Source organism: Erinaceus europaeus, chromosome 13, assembly GCF_950295315.1.
Source record: "Erinaceus europaeus chromosome 13, mEriEur2.1, whole genome shotgun sequence".
NCBI classification, from domain to species: domain Eukaryota; kingdom Metazoa; phylum Chordata; class Mammalia; order Eulipotyphla; family Erinaceidae; genus Erinaceus; species Erinaceus europaeus.
This window is the reverse complement of record NC_080174.1, coordinates 25,117,212-25,134,283: the sequence shown is the minus strand read 5'-3', so window position 1 is coordinate 25,134,283 and position 17,072 is coordinate 25,117,212. Positions and strand designations below refer to the sequence as shown.

Below are 17,072 nucleotides of genomic sequence, written 5' to 3'. Positions count from 1 at the left end.
GCTTTATGAGGGCTTGGTGAGGGCTTGGCTTTATGAGGGACTGATACTGTGACAGACAAACACACAAGAAGAACAGGAAAACTTGTTCTTGGCTTGTCTATCCAGAGGGCAACTGTCCAGTCAAGATTAAACTAAAAAGAGAAGACAAATTATTATAAACTTAAACTGGAATCATCTGATTCAGATAATAAATTAAACTTTGGTTAGGAGCGTTAATGTCAAAATATTCAAGACAAGGCTTGAATTGTCTGATTTGTCTATGTTGCTTTTACTATAGTGGTATTCCAAATTAAGTATCCCAAAACTGAATGCAGCTACTAGAAATAAAAATAATCAAAGTTACAAAAGAAACATATGAACACACCAGATGATGGAACTAGATTAAAATACAGATTTTAAAGTGCCTTTTTTTCTCAAATTACTGTGTGTTTTTTTTCACTTTAGATTTGCAAATGAAGTCACCATGATGCTCTTTTTCATACATAGTACCTTATTCTAGGTCTTATATCATTTTACGCCATAATTCACATATACTTATCGACAGCTGAAATCTTATCCTGTGTTTCTAATTTAACCTTGAAACTGGAGAAAGTCAAACTGACAGTGTAGCTCACCTGGAAGGGTGCCTGCTTAGACATGCACATGACATAGGTTTGAGCCCTGGCCCCAATCTACAGTGGGGTCTTCCTGTGCTGTAGTGTCTTTCATTCTGTCTTACTCACAACTCACAACCCTGTTTCTCTCTCTCTTTTTATCTAAAAAAATCAGCTTAGAGTGGCAAAAACAAGTCCCTGACAATGACAAAAAGGACAAATAAAAAGGCTTTTGAAATTAAAATATGTGGGTCACTTGTTCCACATATCATATTTGATATAGGATATTTAGAATAAATATTAGATAGCCTAGATAACCGTAATGAGTAGCAATACAGCACAGTAGTTAAGGACCTTAGACTCAAGAGCAAATTCTAGCTCCACCACCAAGTAACTTGAGCAGATTATTTCACCACCACCAATGTGCCTCAGAGTCTTATCTATGAGGCAGACCCTGCACATTGTTTCATTAAGAGGACAGAATGCCTTAGTAAAGCACATTGGTGTCTGGGGCATCATAATATGACATAAGAAATGATGCAATAAATTGCCTTAGCAAAAAAAATATGTCCATAAGTAACATGTAATATCACTGGAGTGTATACTACAGTCTAGTTCTAAACTAAATATATGTGACCAAGTACTTTAAAGTTTGTTAGAATAGTTATTCAATGGTCCGGGAGGTGGAGCAGTGAATAAAACGTTGGTCTCTCAAGCACGAGGTCCTGAGTTCAATCCCCAGCAGCACATGTACCAGAGTGATGTCTGGTTCTTTCTCTCTCTCCTATCCCTCTCATTAATAAATAAATAAAATAGTTTAAAAGAATAGTTATTAAATTTATTTTATATTAATAAAATATTAAATTATAAATTTAATTTTAAAAATACATTAGAATAATTTGAAACTGAATATCCAGTATTTAGCTTTAAATTATTAAGATAGCAGATATGGTCAAGATCTCTGTGGTGAATTTATTCTTATTACAACATCCATCAAAAGAATGGGTGGGAAAAAAGAGGGTATAGAATATGAAACTCTCTGGCAAGTGAAAAACAAATAGCCATCAATAGCATATTTTCCTATTTATAAACTTCTTTTTTAACTGGAGGTAAGTTGCTTTGGTATTGGGGAGGCTTGGCTCCATTCTGTGACTCTTTGGTGAAATAAATGCCATTTAAGTGAACACAGTCAGTAATATTACTTGGCTTATTTGACAATTTGTGACTGCCCTTTATTTATTTTTTTATCATAAATGATTTTAATTTTTATTAGTGATTCAATATTATAGAATTACACAGCAACATGGGTATAACTCCACACCATTGCCCCCACCAGAGTTCTGAACCCCAAATGCTTTCATTGCAAACCACCGCTGTTCTCTTAAGAGAACAGACATGGGTTAACCATCATCTCTACAACTATCTGTCTACATTTGTACACGATTGCCCCCTTTTCCTTCCAGATCCAATCCTCTCTTCCTCTCCATGCCACACATAACCCTACTACTACATCCAAATATCTCTCCCTTTTTCGTGCCCTCTCTCTGGGACCTAATGGAGCTGGAGTTCAAAGCCCTCTTATCCTCTTCCTCCTGTCACTTCTCCCCCACTGGGAGTACGGGTCAGAGTTGGTTGGTTTCTCCATCTGATGGATGGAGAAACAGGAAACAAGTGTCAATTTCCATAGTTCAATTATGAGGACCCTTTAGTTGGTTTTTAACTCACAAAAACACATAAAACTTCCCCCAGTCAAGTCTGAAGGAATAAATGAAGGAGACTGCTGGAGAACATGTACTGACTGACAGTCAGGCTGCTGATGGCTGGAAGTGGGTGCTCTGAGTAGTGGTTGGCCAGTGCTTCACCACATCCACATTGCCTTTTCCCCAGAAGCCTGATATTAAATCGACTGCATCTCCCTCTCCTGGAATCCATCAGCAAACTCATTCAAGACATAAAAATACTCACAAAGATGCTCACACAAGGAAGAGATCATTGCCTCATAAAAGGCATGGAGCCACACCATCTCAGTTGAACTCTCAAGAATTGTTTTATATGTCACAAACCACTTCATCCCTGGCATTCAATCCTCTTAGCATCTACACCATTAAAATAAGTTCAGCATCTTCTCATATTTGGAAGACTCTGGAGGTAACAGTCCTTGTTTGCAAAATCCACCTAAGTTCATTTGTCCTTCTAACTATAACTGGCCTCCCCTCCAATGAAAGGCTCTAGAATCTGCCCATTTCCATAACAGAGACTCCTATGTTGCAGATGACTGAGCCACTTTCATGTTCCTGGAGTTTCAGTCATCTTTGAAGACTTTTTTTTAAGTTTTTTAAAAAAATATTTATTTATTTTCCTTTTTGTAGTCCTTGTTGTGGTTATTGATGTCGTCGTTGTTGGACAGGACATAGAGAAATGGAGAGAAGAGGGGAAGACAGAGGGGGGTGAGAAAGGCACCTGCAGACCTGCTTCACCGCTTGTGAAGCAACACCCCTGCAGGTGGGGAGCCCGAGGATCAAACCGGGATCCTTCCGCCAGTCCTTGCGCTTTGCGCCATGTGCGCTTAACCCGCTGCGCCACCGCCGGACTCCCCATCTTTGATGACTTTACAACGATTTCTTCAACAAGAAAACTACTCAGTTCTGCCCTATGTTTACACCATTTGAACACGTCAACTACATGCTAGGCCTATTTGGTGAAGAAACTTCTGGCATGTCCTAAGTCCAGGACTCTCCAGTCCCAACTGCTCCTAATGCATTGGAACACTGAGAAAGCACCAGAACTGGCACATCCACAAAAGCTTCTTTAATAGAAACAGCACAACATAAAGCCGTGTCTGGACCTACTGGCATATCCCACCTACAATAGGAATTGACATCCCGTCAATTTGTTATACATAATGTTAGTACAGGTGGTCACCTCTCTATGTGACCCACCTGGTGGTGTGGTGTGTGTTTTGTGTGTGTGTGTGTGTGTGTGTGTGTGTGTGTATGTATGTGTGTGTGTTTACTCAGAATGAACCAAATGACATCAAGGAGTTCACTTACTTTACTCAAGGTTTCTTATCACTTGTATTAGTACCCTCTAGCAAGCAGCTGCTTTCCTTTTCATCCCCTAAGCAGAGAAACTTTGATCAGGACAAGGTCATCACAGCTGACCAAGCTTTACGTTTTTGCCTCTTCTTCAAGATCATCTTAAAAGCTCTGAATATTTTCTGATTTTTCCCAATCAAGTGAGAGATTTCTACTGGTTTTGAAACCCTGTATTATTATAACTTGAATCTGTAGTAGAGTTTTATAGTGTCCTACCCTATCAGAGTCACTATCTAATTATCCCTCAAGCTCAGGGTTAAGAGTAGTCCTAGAGACAAACAGGGAAAAAAAAAAATCTGACTACTTGCCCTTGGGCAAATAACTTGTCTGATCTAAGCCTCAATTTCCTCTTTAGAGGAAAAGAAATAAGATCATGCATGTGAAGGACTTCTCCTCATGCCTAGCTCACACTAAGTATACAATACAGTGTTGACTGTTACCATTATTTATCTTTTGTATTGTATCAGGAGTAATTTCCTGTAAAAAATGTTTTAATTCAGTGTGACAGCAGCCTAATATCGAAAGCATTTAATATATGTCTACTGAATAAACAAATGGTTCATAGAGGTCACGGAAAAATTAAAGCAAAATTAAGTTATATGCCTGACATATAAATCAATTCTAAATATATATATATATATATATATATATATATATATATATATATATATAAAACACCTAAAGTAAGAGTACAAAACAGACCAAGAGATAAGAGTGTCTTGAAAGTATCTTGCTAACTTAGAGCTAGCAAAATTAACATCACACATGTTCCTCCAAATACCCTATCATTTCTTCTCAGCCCTGCAAAACTCCCTCTCCTTCTCCCACTCCCTTTTCATCTCCCTCTCCCTTTCCATTTCCCTCTCCTCTCCCTCTTAGTTGCTTTCACTCTCCCTCTCCTTCTACCTCCCCCTATCTCCAGAGTTACAGGCTTAGAAATCTTCTGATTTTATAATTTAACAGAGAGTACACACTTGTGAATTAAAAACAAGTTGATTAGCAACTTAATCAGTTTCTTTCTGTTCCAAAATCCTATCCACAAACCACTCAATAAAATGTTTGATGGGAAAATCTTAGAACATGTAGTAAACTAAGTTAGCCTACATAGACTGAAATATTTTCAGGGGCCAGAAAAAAAAATAAAAATTATACTCTCAGATGCAGCAATTCTCCTTTAAGGAACTATTGTAAGGGGAAAATAGATGTAAAAACACAAGTAGGTAGATGCAAAGACTGCCCTAGATGTAAAACATAAGACTGTCTTCAGTATTTCAAAAGTAAATATTGATAGATATTTTAGTGAGAGTAGAGAATTTTACAGTATTGTTAAGTATAAAGGCAAAATGCAAGACAGTGAAACAGAAGGCAGCTTATCTCAACATTAAGGCAACTTTTTACTCAGTGAGATTATTCGTAGTGTTTTTCCTATGTATGCCTAAACTACATGAAGTAGAAGTTAACTTAAAAATACATGTTTTATGTTAAGTGAGATAAACCAAAAAGAAAAGGACAACTATCATATTATTTCATTTATAGGTGAAACTTAGGAAACAAGGACAGAAAGGGAAAACAGGAGGCAAAAATGGAAATACAGAAGGTGTTTCAAATAGCTACCATGTATGTGTTCCCTATCACCTGTGAGAATAACCACAGAAAGTTTACAACTGAAACAAAAAGTTGTCCTAGAATATAATTTACTGTGTCATAAAAGTGAGAGAAACTGGGAGTAGCACAGCGGGTTAAGCGCACATGGCGCGAAGCGCAAGGATCCGCTTAAGGATCTCGGTTCGAGCCCCCCACTCCCCAAAAGCAGTGAAGCAGGTCTGTAGGTGTCTTTCTTTCTCTCCCCTTCTCTGTCTTCCCCTCCTCTCTCCATTCCTCTCTATCCTATGCAACAACAAACGACATCAATAACAACAATAGTAACTACGACAATAAAAACAAGGGCAACAAAAGGGAATAAATTAATATAAAGAAATTTAAAAAAGAAAAAAATTGAGAGAAACTGCGTCCTACAGAAAAAGAGTATGATTATAAATTGGTCCATCAGATGTTTCCTTCAGCCTGATTCTCCTGTGTGTAAGTATTCACACTGAAATATGTATCACAGCCAGGCTATGGCACATCAGGTTGAATGCATATATTACAATAAATAAGGACTAGGCTCCTTAAAAACAAACTATGGGTCCCAACCTGCAGAAGGAGAAGCTTCATTAGTGGTGAAGCAATGCTACAGATGTCTTTCTTTCTCTCTCTCTACCGGGGCTCCTTCTCTCCATTTATCTTTATCAAATAAATAAACATTTTTTAAAAAAATAAATATATCATGGTTTACTTTGGAGAAAGAAAACAAAAAATAGGAGAGGGGTCAGCGAAATAGTCACTTGGATAGTGTGCAGCTTTGTCATGTGTGAGACCCGGGTTCAAGCCCAGCCTTGACTCCATGGGAAGGAAGCTTCAGTGCTGTGGTCCAGTCATATCTAATTATCCCTCAAGCTCAGGGTTATCTAATAATATATTATTAGAAATAGGGCCATGGGTGTGGCCACGTGGTGGTGAGCACACAGGTGCTCTTCCAATATGCAAGGACCCAGGGGCAATTGGGGCTACAGAGTCCTGGACTCAAGACATGCCAAAAATTTCTTCACCAAATGGGCCTAGCATGTAGTTGACAAGTGATGCTCAAATGGTGTAAATATAGGCCAGAAGAGAGTAGTTTCTGGCTGAACAAGCCGTTGTATCAAAGAAAAAATTAATATATATATATGTATATGTATATATATAATATATATATTTATATATATATATATATATAGCCATGGAGAAAAAGAGAAATAGGGGAAGCTATAAGCTTCCACTTAATAAATAGCTTTATTAATAATATTCTGATTCTTTAAAACATATAAATATTTGCTTTTCACAAAATATTACATCTGACCCTAATTTAAGATTTTGCTTCCTTAAAAACAAGTATAGCCTTATATTAACCAACTTAGACTGTAAACCACAAATAAACCCTGTTATTATAAAATGTCAGTTAAACACACATGGCAATTCTGCTCTTTATAAGCACTTATGCACAAATCCGTGCTGTGATACTCACGGTACTTAATCTTAAACCACCTTCTGCTTTTAAGTAATAAAGCAAATCTAATTTATCGCCCATGCCATAAATTAAAAGGGACCCGTGATAAGATTTTTTTTTCCCTCAAAAGTGTACCAATAAGAAACCCTAGAGGGGGCAGAAGTGGTACATCTGATTAAGTGCACATAGTACAAAGCACAGGGACCCACCCAAGGACCAGGATTCAAGGCCCGGATTCCCCACTTGCAGCAGGTTGGCTTCATGAACTGTGAAACAGGTCAGCAGGTGGCTTCCTCCCTATCTCCCTGTCCTCTCAATTCCTTTCTGACCTGTACAATAAAGGGGAAGAATGGCCACCAGAAGCAGTGGATTCCTAGTGTAGGCACAGAGCCCCAGTTATAACCCTGGAAGCAAAAAAAAAAAAAAAGGAAGGAAGGAAGGAAGGCAAGAAGGAAGGGAGGGAGGAAGGAAGGGAAAAAGGAAGGGAGGGAGGAAGGGAAAGAGGAAGGAAGGAAAGAAACCTGTGATAGGTGGCATACATCTATGGTGTGAGGGCATAAGGACTATCTTACGTAAGTTGTCGTTCACATAACAACAGTAAATTGGCACACCAGCAGCAGTGCTATCAGGACTGGGGGGAGGAGAGCATACTGGTTTTGCAAGGTGATGATAGATTTGAATTTAGTTTCCCTGATTGGTGACCTTAGAAGATGGATGATAGATGCACCTGGACTGGAGCTCTATGAGCTTAAGGGAGCAGATGAGAGTATGCAAAGCCGACTACATCATTATGGACTTGAACTCATTTGTTTAGTGTTCCCTTCAGCTGAGCTAACTCACCTTTTAAGAAAAAATTACACAAACTAGACTAGTTTTCAATAACTTTTCTTTCGAAAAGAAATAGCCCCCTAAAATTTTCTAAAACATCTCCTATCATAACATAAACTCAAAGGAACTTCAGAGAAGATTGCTATAATAATAATAATAATAATATTTTTAAAATTATTCTAGCAAAACAAATGTATTCAGGAATCTGGGGGGAAGAAGTATTTCTAACATACTACAAGTAAAATTAAAGCAAGCAACATTTACTAAAGGCAAAAACAAAACCAAAAATAAACAAATTTCACCACAACCGTGGCTGTATTATTAAACATAAGAATTTCTCGGATCTCAAAGTGGGTAATTAGTGATGCCGTCATGTGGCAAAAAGAGTTCTACAAGATGCTTTTGAAGGAACCTAAGATCCAGTCCTAGTTGGCAGTCTATAAGATAACTGATAATTAACAGTGATCAGTTTCTTCGTTTGCAGAATGGGAAACTGGGTTTGACACACCTAAGAGTCCTTCCAAAATTCTTATTCTGGACAAAATTTTAGATGTACCATGTAAAATATTTTAAAATATAGGTTTTTAACCAATGACAAAGTTACTAAAATGCTTCCAGATAAAACATTTTATCTGCATCTTTCCTCAAGATGTTAAGGTTTAGAATGGAGCTGTTTTTCCACATTTAAAAGAAAATAGATTTGGATGATATAGAATATAATTATTTGAAGCTAGTCATTTCTAGTGCAGTATGACTTAGACTTCTTAAAGGATATATTGTCAAGGTGTTTTCCAGAAATACAACTTTCTTCCTTCTGTCTACTGTGCAAAAACCTTGCACAAGTATAAAAGTGAAACGTAAACATCATCCAATGTCTGCCTTCAATGCTGCTCTCTGAGGCTGTGACTGAATGGATTTTGAAACAGGATGAAAGGAGCTGCCAAACTACTTTTAACCTTGCAAATTCTTGTGGTGCCTCTTTTTAGTGTAGTCTTTGGAAAAATTTTAAATGAAAAGCAGAAATGACATGGAAGACCCCTAAACTAGAGCTGCAAAGTTTCTAATATTTTCAACAATGTAATCCCCACTAGATCACGTCAAGAGACAGAGTAAAACAAGCCCAGAGGGGTGTAAAAAAAAAAGAAATCACATTTCATTTGGGTCTTCTCCTTTTACATCTACTTTAAAAAGGAAAAAAGAAAAAAAAAGATGTATAAAAAATATAAGAAACCAAAAAGATAGAGTTTACTTCCAATTAAATACTGAGTGTACATAATCCACATTTACTGCTAATCAAGATATTTTAAAAGAAATTTATTATTTACTAATACAAATAGTATTTCAACCAAGACTTTCCCCACAATTGGAGGGGGAGGGTGGACCCTGTATATTACTTATATTATCAATTTATATAGCTCCTTTTTCCTTAAAAAGTTTTGTCAAATGTGCTTCAAAATCACCTTTACCTCTCAGGGACAAATGAGCCTACAGAATCATGAAAGTAAAATTAAGTGATACCCCCTTGTATGCTGCAAACTAAATTCTGACTAAATTGCATGAGGGGAGTTAGAATCCAGGATCAGATAGCTCTAGAGTCCTAAAATCTTTGTCATCTTAAATAGAAATTGATTGAACATTTTATAACAGCTTTTTTAAAATGAAGGAATTAATCAAGTCCTTAAATATTTAAGTATCTTCCCAACTTTCTTCAAGTGAAACTCCTAAAGGGTAAATAAAGGGTGTTTGGCTGCTGAAAACTTTGTTCAACTTTGTAATAAAGTGTATTGTCAATTAAAATCAGTTAAGGAACTGATTACCTGTGGATTTCAAGGATCAATAACATATGTGCTAATGGATAGTGTTCTAAAACATTTAAAGTGAATTCAGATTCCCCAATACTTAGTTTATATAGCACTTATCTTTCAAGGAACTCAGAATGCCTTATAGATTATTTATAGACTTAGTGTACAACTGCACCATAGCAATGTTTTTCAAACAGTATTTTTTTATCATAAGAATTCTCTATCAGTCTGTGTTAGAAGACAGCAAGAAGTAATGTGATACAAAAGACAGAGGCAAATTAGGAAGGACCTTCATACAAAGAAAAAAGCAAGGAGATTAAAAATAAAAGAATCCTAACTTCAAAAGTCCACCTAACAGACTAAGTATGACTCAGCTTCACTTTATCAGACTTCCTTTTGGAAGAATAAGCTGATAATTAAAAAAAGAAGAAAAAGTCAAACTAATGAATTACTGCTGCCTTGGATCTGACATAAAACTCAAATTTTAACTGTTAGATTAACACATGACGAAGAATATGAAGTCCTTCTTCTGAGTAGGCTATTTAAATACCATAATTTATTGTTCTCTACAATATCAGCAATCAGAGACCCTCAATAGTTTATTCCTAAAATATGTGCTGCTATTTACTAGATGTTTTCATTATTTTTAGCAGGTTAGTATCTTTGTCAGTCTTAGGACATGAGAGTTCATTTATGAATTCCTAGTGAACACTTAGGATGTCTAATGGAATATTAAGTATCTTATATTTAACTTTGTTTAGGTAATTAAAAAATTTGAAGTAGAGCCCATAGTGAATATTGGCATTTAATAAGATGAGCCTTATGAAAGTTAATACAGTCAAAGCTTCAGATTCTAACTATACAGGTCATTCTAAAGAAACAGATTAATATATTTTAGCTCTGAAAAGTGTAACTCATGGAAACTAGATGAAGATTTCTAGAACCAAAAGTACTAATCCAATGCTACTTCATTTATAAAAACATAGAAACACTTCTTAGTCAAACACAGAATATTTCTTACTTAAAAGGGAAAAAAGACCCATAAACTTACTGATATAAATTAATTTACAATTTAAAAAACAATGGGTGAGTTAAATTTAAATCAGTATCTGATAGCTTAGAGATTAAGGGAATTTACATTTAAGTTTAGTTAGCAAATAAAACTCTACAAAATGAGAGAGAAAAGTTATCTATTGCTGATAAAATCAATTTATTGCTTTCATTTACACCTGTAGTGTTTAGCTAAAATCAAAATATTTCCAAATTCTTATACTTTGCTAGATATAAAAAGCTATTGTTAGTTGAGATTCTTGTTTATGGATATAAATGTTACCTGTGGTCATTTCCTTGAACTCATATCCTATCATGATAATTTTTAAATATAATAACAGCATGGTCTCAGATCCACTATGACCATTCATATTCCCTTTTCAATTTTTTTTAAATGTCCTCAACAGTCCATTCCACTTTCTATTGTGATATTAATAAATTTGTATTATTTTCGCATGTTGTCTGTGTAACACCCCTTCTCATTTATCTCCGGTTTGTTTCATGCTCTGCTCTAATACTCATAGAATCATCCGATATGGGGAGTTTTGATAAGTAAATAATGCTGTTCTGTTCTAGCAACTTCAATAGTCTAAAAAAGCCAGAAACTGTGAACTGTTTATCACACAGAACTGCCCCCTCTTACCAAATTCATAATGCCCTTCAGAGATTGCTTCACAAATAAAATTAACTTTGGGATCGAGAAGTATGTTCACACGAATATTCAAACTCTCAATTTAAATCCTTGAAAGAATCCACCATTTCAAAATGCTCTCCAGTGTCTTGTTTATATAAGGTATTGTTGCAGTTTCATTCTCAGCTATGTTAACTAATCCCCTGTCATTAGAACCAAAGACTAATGACCTAATCGGTTTTTCAAATAGCAAACTTGAACACAACTGTAATTCTTTTAAGAATCTTTATTGAACTTTTTTTTTTAACAATTTAGTCTGTTGGATCTTGATGCAGTTTATTTAAAAACTTTAGTAGTTTCATATAAACTGCAAGCAAAAAAAAAAAAGAATTTACTTTGTCAGAGAAGTCATCTGAAGTTGCAAATTATTCTTTGTAATATGCAGAACAGTAAAATGTAAGCATGCTCTCGGATGCAGGAGCTCCTGGGTACTAACTATGGAGTTACTTTGAAGAGCTTGCTAAGGTCTGCAGGCAGTTTATGGAATGCAATCATTTCCTCCACAATCCAGATACATAAAATGGATACTTAGGAATAAAATTTTTTTTTTCTCAGAAAAGTTGAGGCAGCTTTTGTTGAATGCTATCTGTATGAGTACACTGGCTACACCTTGAACCTAAGAGAAACAGACAGCAAGGAGTCCATGTTCATGCTGAAACTTGGAAAAAAAAAAAAATCCCTCCATTCGCGTTGAGGAGTTCCAAGGAAGAGAGGAAAACACTTTGCACAGTTGTCCAGTCTTACATTAACAGAACACACCAAGAAACTACATGACAAGGGAACAATACTCCCTCATTGCTTTCAGTCAAGATCAGTGGTGTCTAGAAGAGGGTAAGAGATGGAACAAGCACGGGATGGGATAAAGCTTAAGTCTACGACATCTCATGCACAGTTGTCCTCGTTCTTTTGCCAATGTTTCTCAGACATCGGAATTAGAACTGAGGTTTGTTAACCTAGGGTCTGCATTGATTTCATATCTGTAGTGGTACCCTTCCATGTGATCCCTGCAGGCATCTCTGATGTTATGCATCCACTTTTTTATCCCCTTGCGGTTCAAATACAAAACCAGTAGGAAAATGGCACCTATCAGGGCTAAAACAATACCCAGGAAGACATAAGAAGTTTGCAGAGAAGGAGGGAGGATAGGGTCACAGTCCAGGTCGGAGCTGTTGAGTTCCAAGAGGACACGATGCCTCATTTTTTCCGGGTACGCACAGGTAAGCCTGTTTTTATCCTGCACTACCTCCGTCTCCTTGAGCCAGGCCACCATGTCAGTCATGTGACAGTCGCAGACCCAGGGATTGCTGTCCAGGAAGACTTTGACATGTGCCAGGCCCTGCCATTCGGCCAGGGTGCCATTATGAAGCACCTTGAGGGCATTGTCCTCCAAGTGGAGGCTTTCCAGGTGTGTCAGGTTGCGAAAAGACAGGTAGGTCAGGCTCACTAGCGAGTTGTTGCGCAGGTCCAGGTGCCTGAGGCTGGGCAGATGGGCCAGCGCGTTCCGCGGCAGGTAGAGGAAGTGGTTGCTGGCCAGCTCCAGGCGGCGGAGCTCCCGCAGCGCCTGACCCGCTTGCAGGGCAGCGGCCACCACACCCTCAAAGCTCCGGCTCTCGTTCATCCGCAGGGGCACGATGTGGTTCAGGATCAGTTCCACCAGAGGACTGGGGGGCACGATGCTGGCATTGCCGCTGCCCGAGAAGGCGTTGGAGCTCAGTCTGGCCAGCGGGTTGTGGCTGAGATCGAGCTGGCGCAGGCTGGGCAGATGCTCGAAGGCGCCGGGGCTCACCTCCCCCAGCCCGCTGCCGCTGAGGTTGAGCGCAGCCAGGTCGGCCAGCGGCGGCTGGCGGGCGAAGGCGCCGGCGGGGAGCACCGACAGCTGGTTGCCGGTGAGGAAGAGGTTGCGCACGTAGGTGGGCAGGTCGGCCGGCACCTCGGTCAGGTTGCGGTTCACACACTTGACAGTGCGCGCCGCCTCGGAGCACTCGCACTGCGGAGGGCATAGGCCTGGCGGCGGGGGCTGGGCGGACACGGCCGACGCCGAGGAGGTGGAGAAGGACGCCGACGAGGTGAGAGAGGACGAGGAGACCCAACCCAAGAGGACCAGCGCCAGGCGTGCCAGCCGCAGCCTCCCGTCTCCGGCGGCGGGGCCCCGAGTGCACCCTGCAGGCATCGCGGCTCGGGTCTCCCCGGAGCTGGGCCGGGACGGCGCCCGCTCCGAAGGCTCGGCAGGCAGGACCCAGAAGGCGCGGACCGGCCGGAAACGTCTGGAGAAAACTTTCCTCCCGTGGGAACGAAAGAGGGAAGCGGCGGCCGGAACTCGTCTAACCCCGTAGCCAACTGGCTTTCCCCTCCCGGGGCCGCTGCCCCCGCCCCTTCCCTCCCGAAAGTACGCACGGCGGGTCCGGAGTTGGCTCCGCGCTCCTCCTCCGGCTCTTCTGGCCGCCGCCCCCTGTTGGCACCTCCTCGCCCCCTTTGTCGGCTCTGCGCGCTGGCTCCGCTGTGCGACCTGGGACGAGCCGAAGAGAAGCGTGAGGAGCCGCGGCCACCGCTGCCCGGGTGCAGGAGCCGCCCTCCGTTAGCACAGTGGCCCCACTCCGCCCCCTAGACCTGCCTCCCTCCCCAGGTCTCCGCTGCACCCTTACCCTGGAGAGTAGTGCGCGTTCCCAAGACGGCCAGCAAAGTCTTCCTCCTGGCCTGACCCAACGCTATATATCCCCGAAGCCTCCCTGCCTCCCTCCCTTCCCCATCAGACGCGTCCCACGCTTCTAACTCCTCGCCTAATCCCCAGCGCCATCCCGACCAAACTTCTGTCTCCCTCCCAGCTCATTCCTTACCCCCCCCCACCTCCCCCAGAGATCGGCCTGACTTCCGGGGTCTCCACCCCCTCCCGGACCCCTCCCTTTGGTCCAGGTTGGGGTGGGAGAGAAGTTTCAGGTTACAGGAGTCTTTTGATCTCTCGCAGTGCTCTGGATGAGCAGGAAGTGGGGACCAGAACAGCTGTCGCCCCAGCCCCCTCTACGCACCCACCTACCCCAAGCCCGCGCCTCCGCCAATACCTCGGATGCCAGAAGGGGTTCAAGCCCTCTCCAAAGAGGAGGGTTTGAGATGAACAAAGCAGATTGGAATGGGGGTGAGGGACTGCCGAAGGGGGGTGGTGATTCCGGACTCAGGCTCCACTCCAGCCCGAGGGTGGGGAGGGGCCCCCAGGAGACTCGCCCTGCCCGCTTCTCGCCTTCGCTGCCCGCTCACCTCCGACCCGCAGCCTCCCGGGACAAGTTCGAGCCCCACCCCCCCCTTGCAAAGTCGCCGCCACTCCTGGCTCCGCGCAGCGGGCACGGGCCCTTCATGCACCCCAGCCTCCGAAGCTGGGAAAAACCAACCCAGGGGCTGCGGGGAGGACCAGGCCAGCAGGAGGGACCTCTCCTATCCGGCGACCGACCTGAGCAGCCCTCGGCCAGCGAGGGAGTTAAGAAAAAGGGACCCTGTGCGGGAGGGATCTGGGCTGCACGCCACCTCCTCGTGGAAATGAACCGGGAATGTGCCCGGAAAGGTGAGGGAATCCCTTTCCCGTCTCCCCGGCACCCTTTGGCGGTTCCGTTTTTTGCACTGTATTTACCTTGAACAGGAGCGAACACCGCTGGCGGATCTCCTGGAATTCACCCTAAGGAGGGCTCCTATGGCAGCACCCAGAGCGATTTGATTAAGTGCGAGCCAGACAAAGCAGCGCGAAGCAGCAGCATCCAGAAATGAGCTCAAAATGTACACTGGCAACAAGCAAAACGCCCAGCAGGCTGCAAAAGGAGCTTCAAAAGTCTTTAATCGAAGTGATACCATAGAGTGCCAACTTCAGATTTAGGAGTAATTAATGTGTCCTTACCTGTCCCGCCCCCGGACTTCTTGGGTAGTTTCGGAGCTTGTGAAGAAAACCTCAACTTTAAGGGCAGAGAGGAGAAACAGATGAGTGGAGAGAAGATTCATTCTTGATTCATTAGCTTTCCTCCTCCCAAAATTAAAACCAGAGGGAAGCAAAAGGCCGCCAAAGCATCCTAGAAACAAAAGGCAAATAGCAACGAAGTGAGTCATCGGAAAGCACAGCCACCCCAACCCCGCCCCCAACCACCACCACCACCAGATGTGGCAGAGGTGTGTCAGTGCAAATCGGTTAGGATGAGAAGGCTCATGGGCCTGGGGTTGGGGGCAGATCGCTGTGGAGAACAGAAGTTTGGTCCAGAAGACTAGTAGCCCCAGGGTCTTCCAGTGGGTGGGAAAGGTGGAGTGGATAGAGTTGGAGAAAGAAATGTTGAATGATTGTTAGGATGATCTGTCGAAATAGCTATGGCTGCTGCCCCCTCGATAATTTTGTCCCCTCTTATCACAGTCAAATAATTTCCTTGGAAGTTTAAAAGGCTGGTAAATTCAAGCTTCTTTATTTTTAGAGAGAAAATGACAATTTGGGAAAACACAGTTGAGAAAAGATTTGATAATAAGATTTGATAATAAGTAAAGAGTTAAGAAATAGGAATACTAAAGTTTGTTCTGTGATAAGTGTTATTAGTGTGAAGAAAGTTCACAACTCTCAGACTTTTATAGTCTTCAGCATCAACAAAACAAAAAAAAAATCCAGATAAAATTAAAGGCACTGGAGACTATAGATATGGGGGGGGGGGGTCGTCTGCATCGTAAGTTATCTAAATCCTCTTTTTTGAAAGTAATCTACAATGTGAAGTGAAACATTTTGCAAAAAAAAAGTTTCAAAATTTGCAGTCACATTCTACACATTCTATATCTCAACTGTGATAGTGGTTACATAAATCTATGCATTTATTAAAATTCATGGAACCTAGCAGACCAAAAGGTCAATTTTTACTATATAGTAGTTTTAATATTTAATTTATTTATTAATGAGATAAAAGAGGAAGAGAACCAGAGTATCATTCTAGTATGTGTGCTGCTGGGGATTGAACTCGGGACCTCAAGCTTGAAAGTTCAATGCCCTTATCTACTTCACTGAGTGTATATCTAGATTTTGGGACTTTGTTAGAAAGTGAACCACCTGAGATGAAATTAGAGTATACTATGAAAGGAAAGGTCTCACCCGAGTAATGAAGCTGAAGGGTTGTTATTCCACACGTGAAGTCTCTGGACACAGTCTGAGGTGAAGCATGTTGAGGTGGCAATCGTTGCGTTGGTTAGGTTGTGATCGGCGGATGCAATATTATTTGGTTTGGATTGGGAGACGCATACGGGAAAGTGGGCCCTATCCAAGGGTTCCAGGACTGGGGGAAGTAGGGGCTCTATAGTGGAGATGTGAGGTTCCTGCTGTCTTAGGGTTCAAAAAGACAATCGATAGTTAATGTTATCATCACATTATTTGGTAATTGGATTAACTTTGAAAAGTCCTTTTGTTAGGGTTTGCTGTACAGTACCCAGTATCTTGTATATAGCTGTGCTATTTGTTGCTTCTGATCTACTTGGTCTAGGCTTTTGAGAGAGTCTGCATATCAATTACACTGCATATATTGAAAAAAGATTCAGTTTGTGTTTTGAAAAACTTCGAGACATACAATTAATTTTCACCCTCTCGTATTTTACTTGCTGAGCCTTATGCTGACCCCTTTACTGAAATTATCTCATTTTTCCTTTACATTTGTACTCATATAGATCCTCTCACTTCAATTTTACAGGTGGAACATTGGAACAAAAATGGATTATATAACTTGCTCAAAGTATTGGTGAAGGTGGGGGTCAAACCAGGAGATACATATATATATATATATATATATATATATATATATATATATATATATATAGACTTGTGTAAAGTCTCATTCTGTTACAACTTAGGCAAAAACAGATCTTCATCCCTGATTCTCTTTTGTCTTTTCTGATGTCACTTTACCTCTCTTCAGAGAGCATTTGGTTATAGTT

The 17,072-nt window shown here is 41.0% G+C and overlaps 1 protein-coding gene across 3 annotated transcripts; it reads right to left on the bottom strand.

Annotated features, from left to right (window-relative positions):
* Positions 1 to 11,355: 11,355 nt before the first annotated feature.
* TPBG (trophoblast glycoprotein) lies at positions 11,356 to 15,205 on the bottom strand. 3 transcript variants are annotated; one of them, XM_060205429.1, is made up of 3 exons: positions 15,022 to 15,205; positions 14,761 to 14,818; positions 11,356 to 13,650 (listed from the first exon to the last, which is right to left on the bottom strand). In XM_060205429.1, exon 3 carries the CDS (start codon positions 13,312 to 13,314, stop codon positions 12,064 to 12,066), a length of 1,251 nt encoding a protein of 416 aa, XP_060061412.1. In that variant the 5' UTR covers positions 13,315 to 13,650; positions 14,761 to 14,818; positions 15,022 to 15,205; the 3' UTR covers positions 11,356 to 12,063. The 3 variants fall into 3 exon arrangements, with proteins under 3 accessions (XP_060061412.1, XP_060061413.1, XP_007530537.1); XM_060205430.1 differs by lacking the exon at positions 14,761 to 14,818; XM_007530475.3 differs by lacking the exons at positions 14,761 to 14,818; positions 15,022 to 15,205 and adding an exon at positions 14,201 to 14,332.
* Positions 15,206 to 17,072: the final 1,867 nt, after the last annotated feature.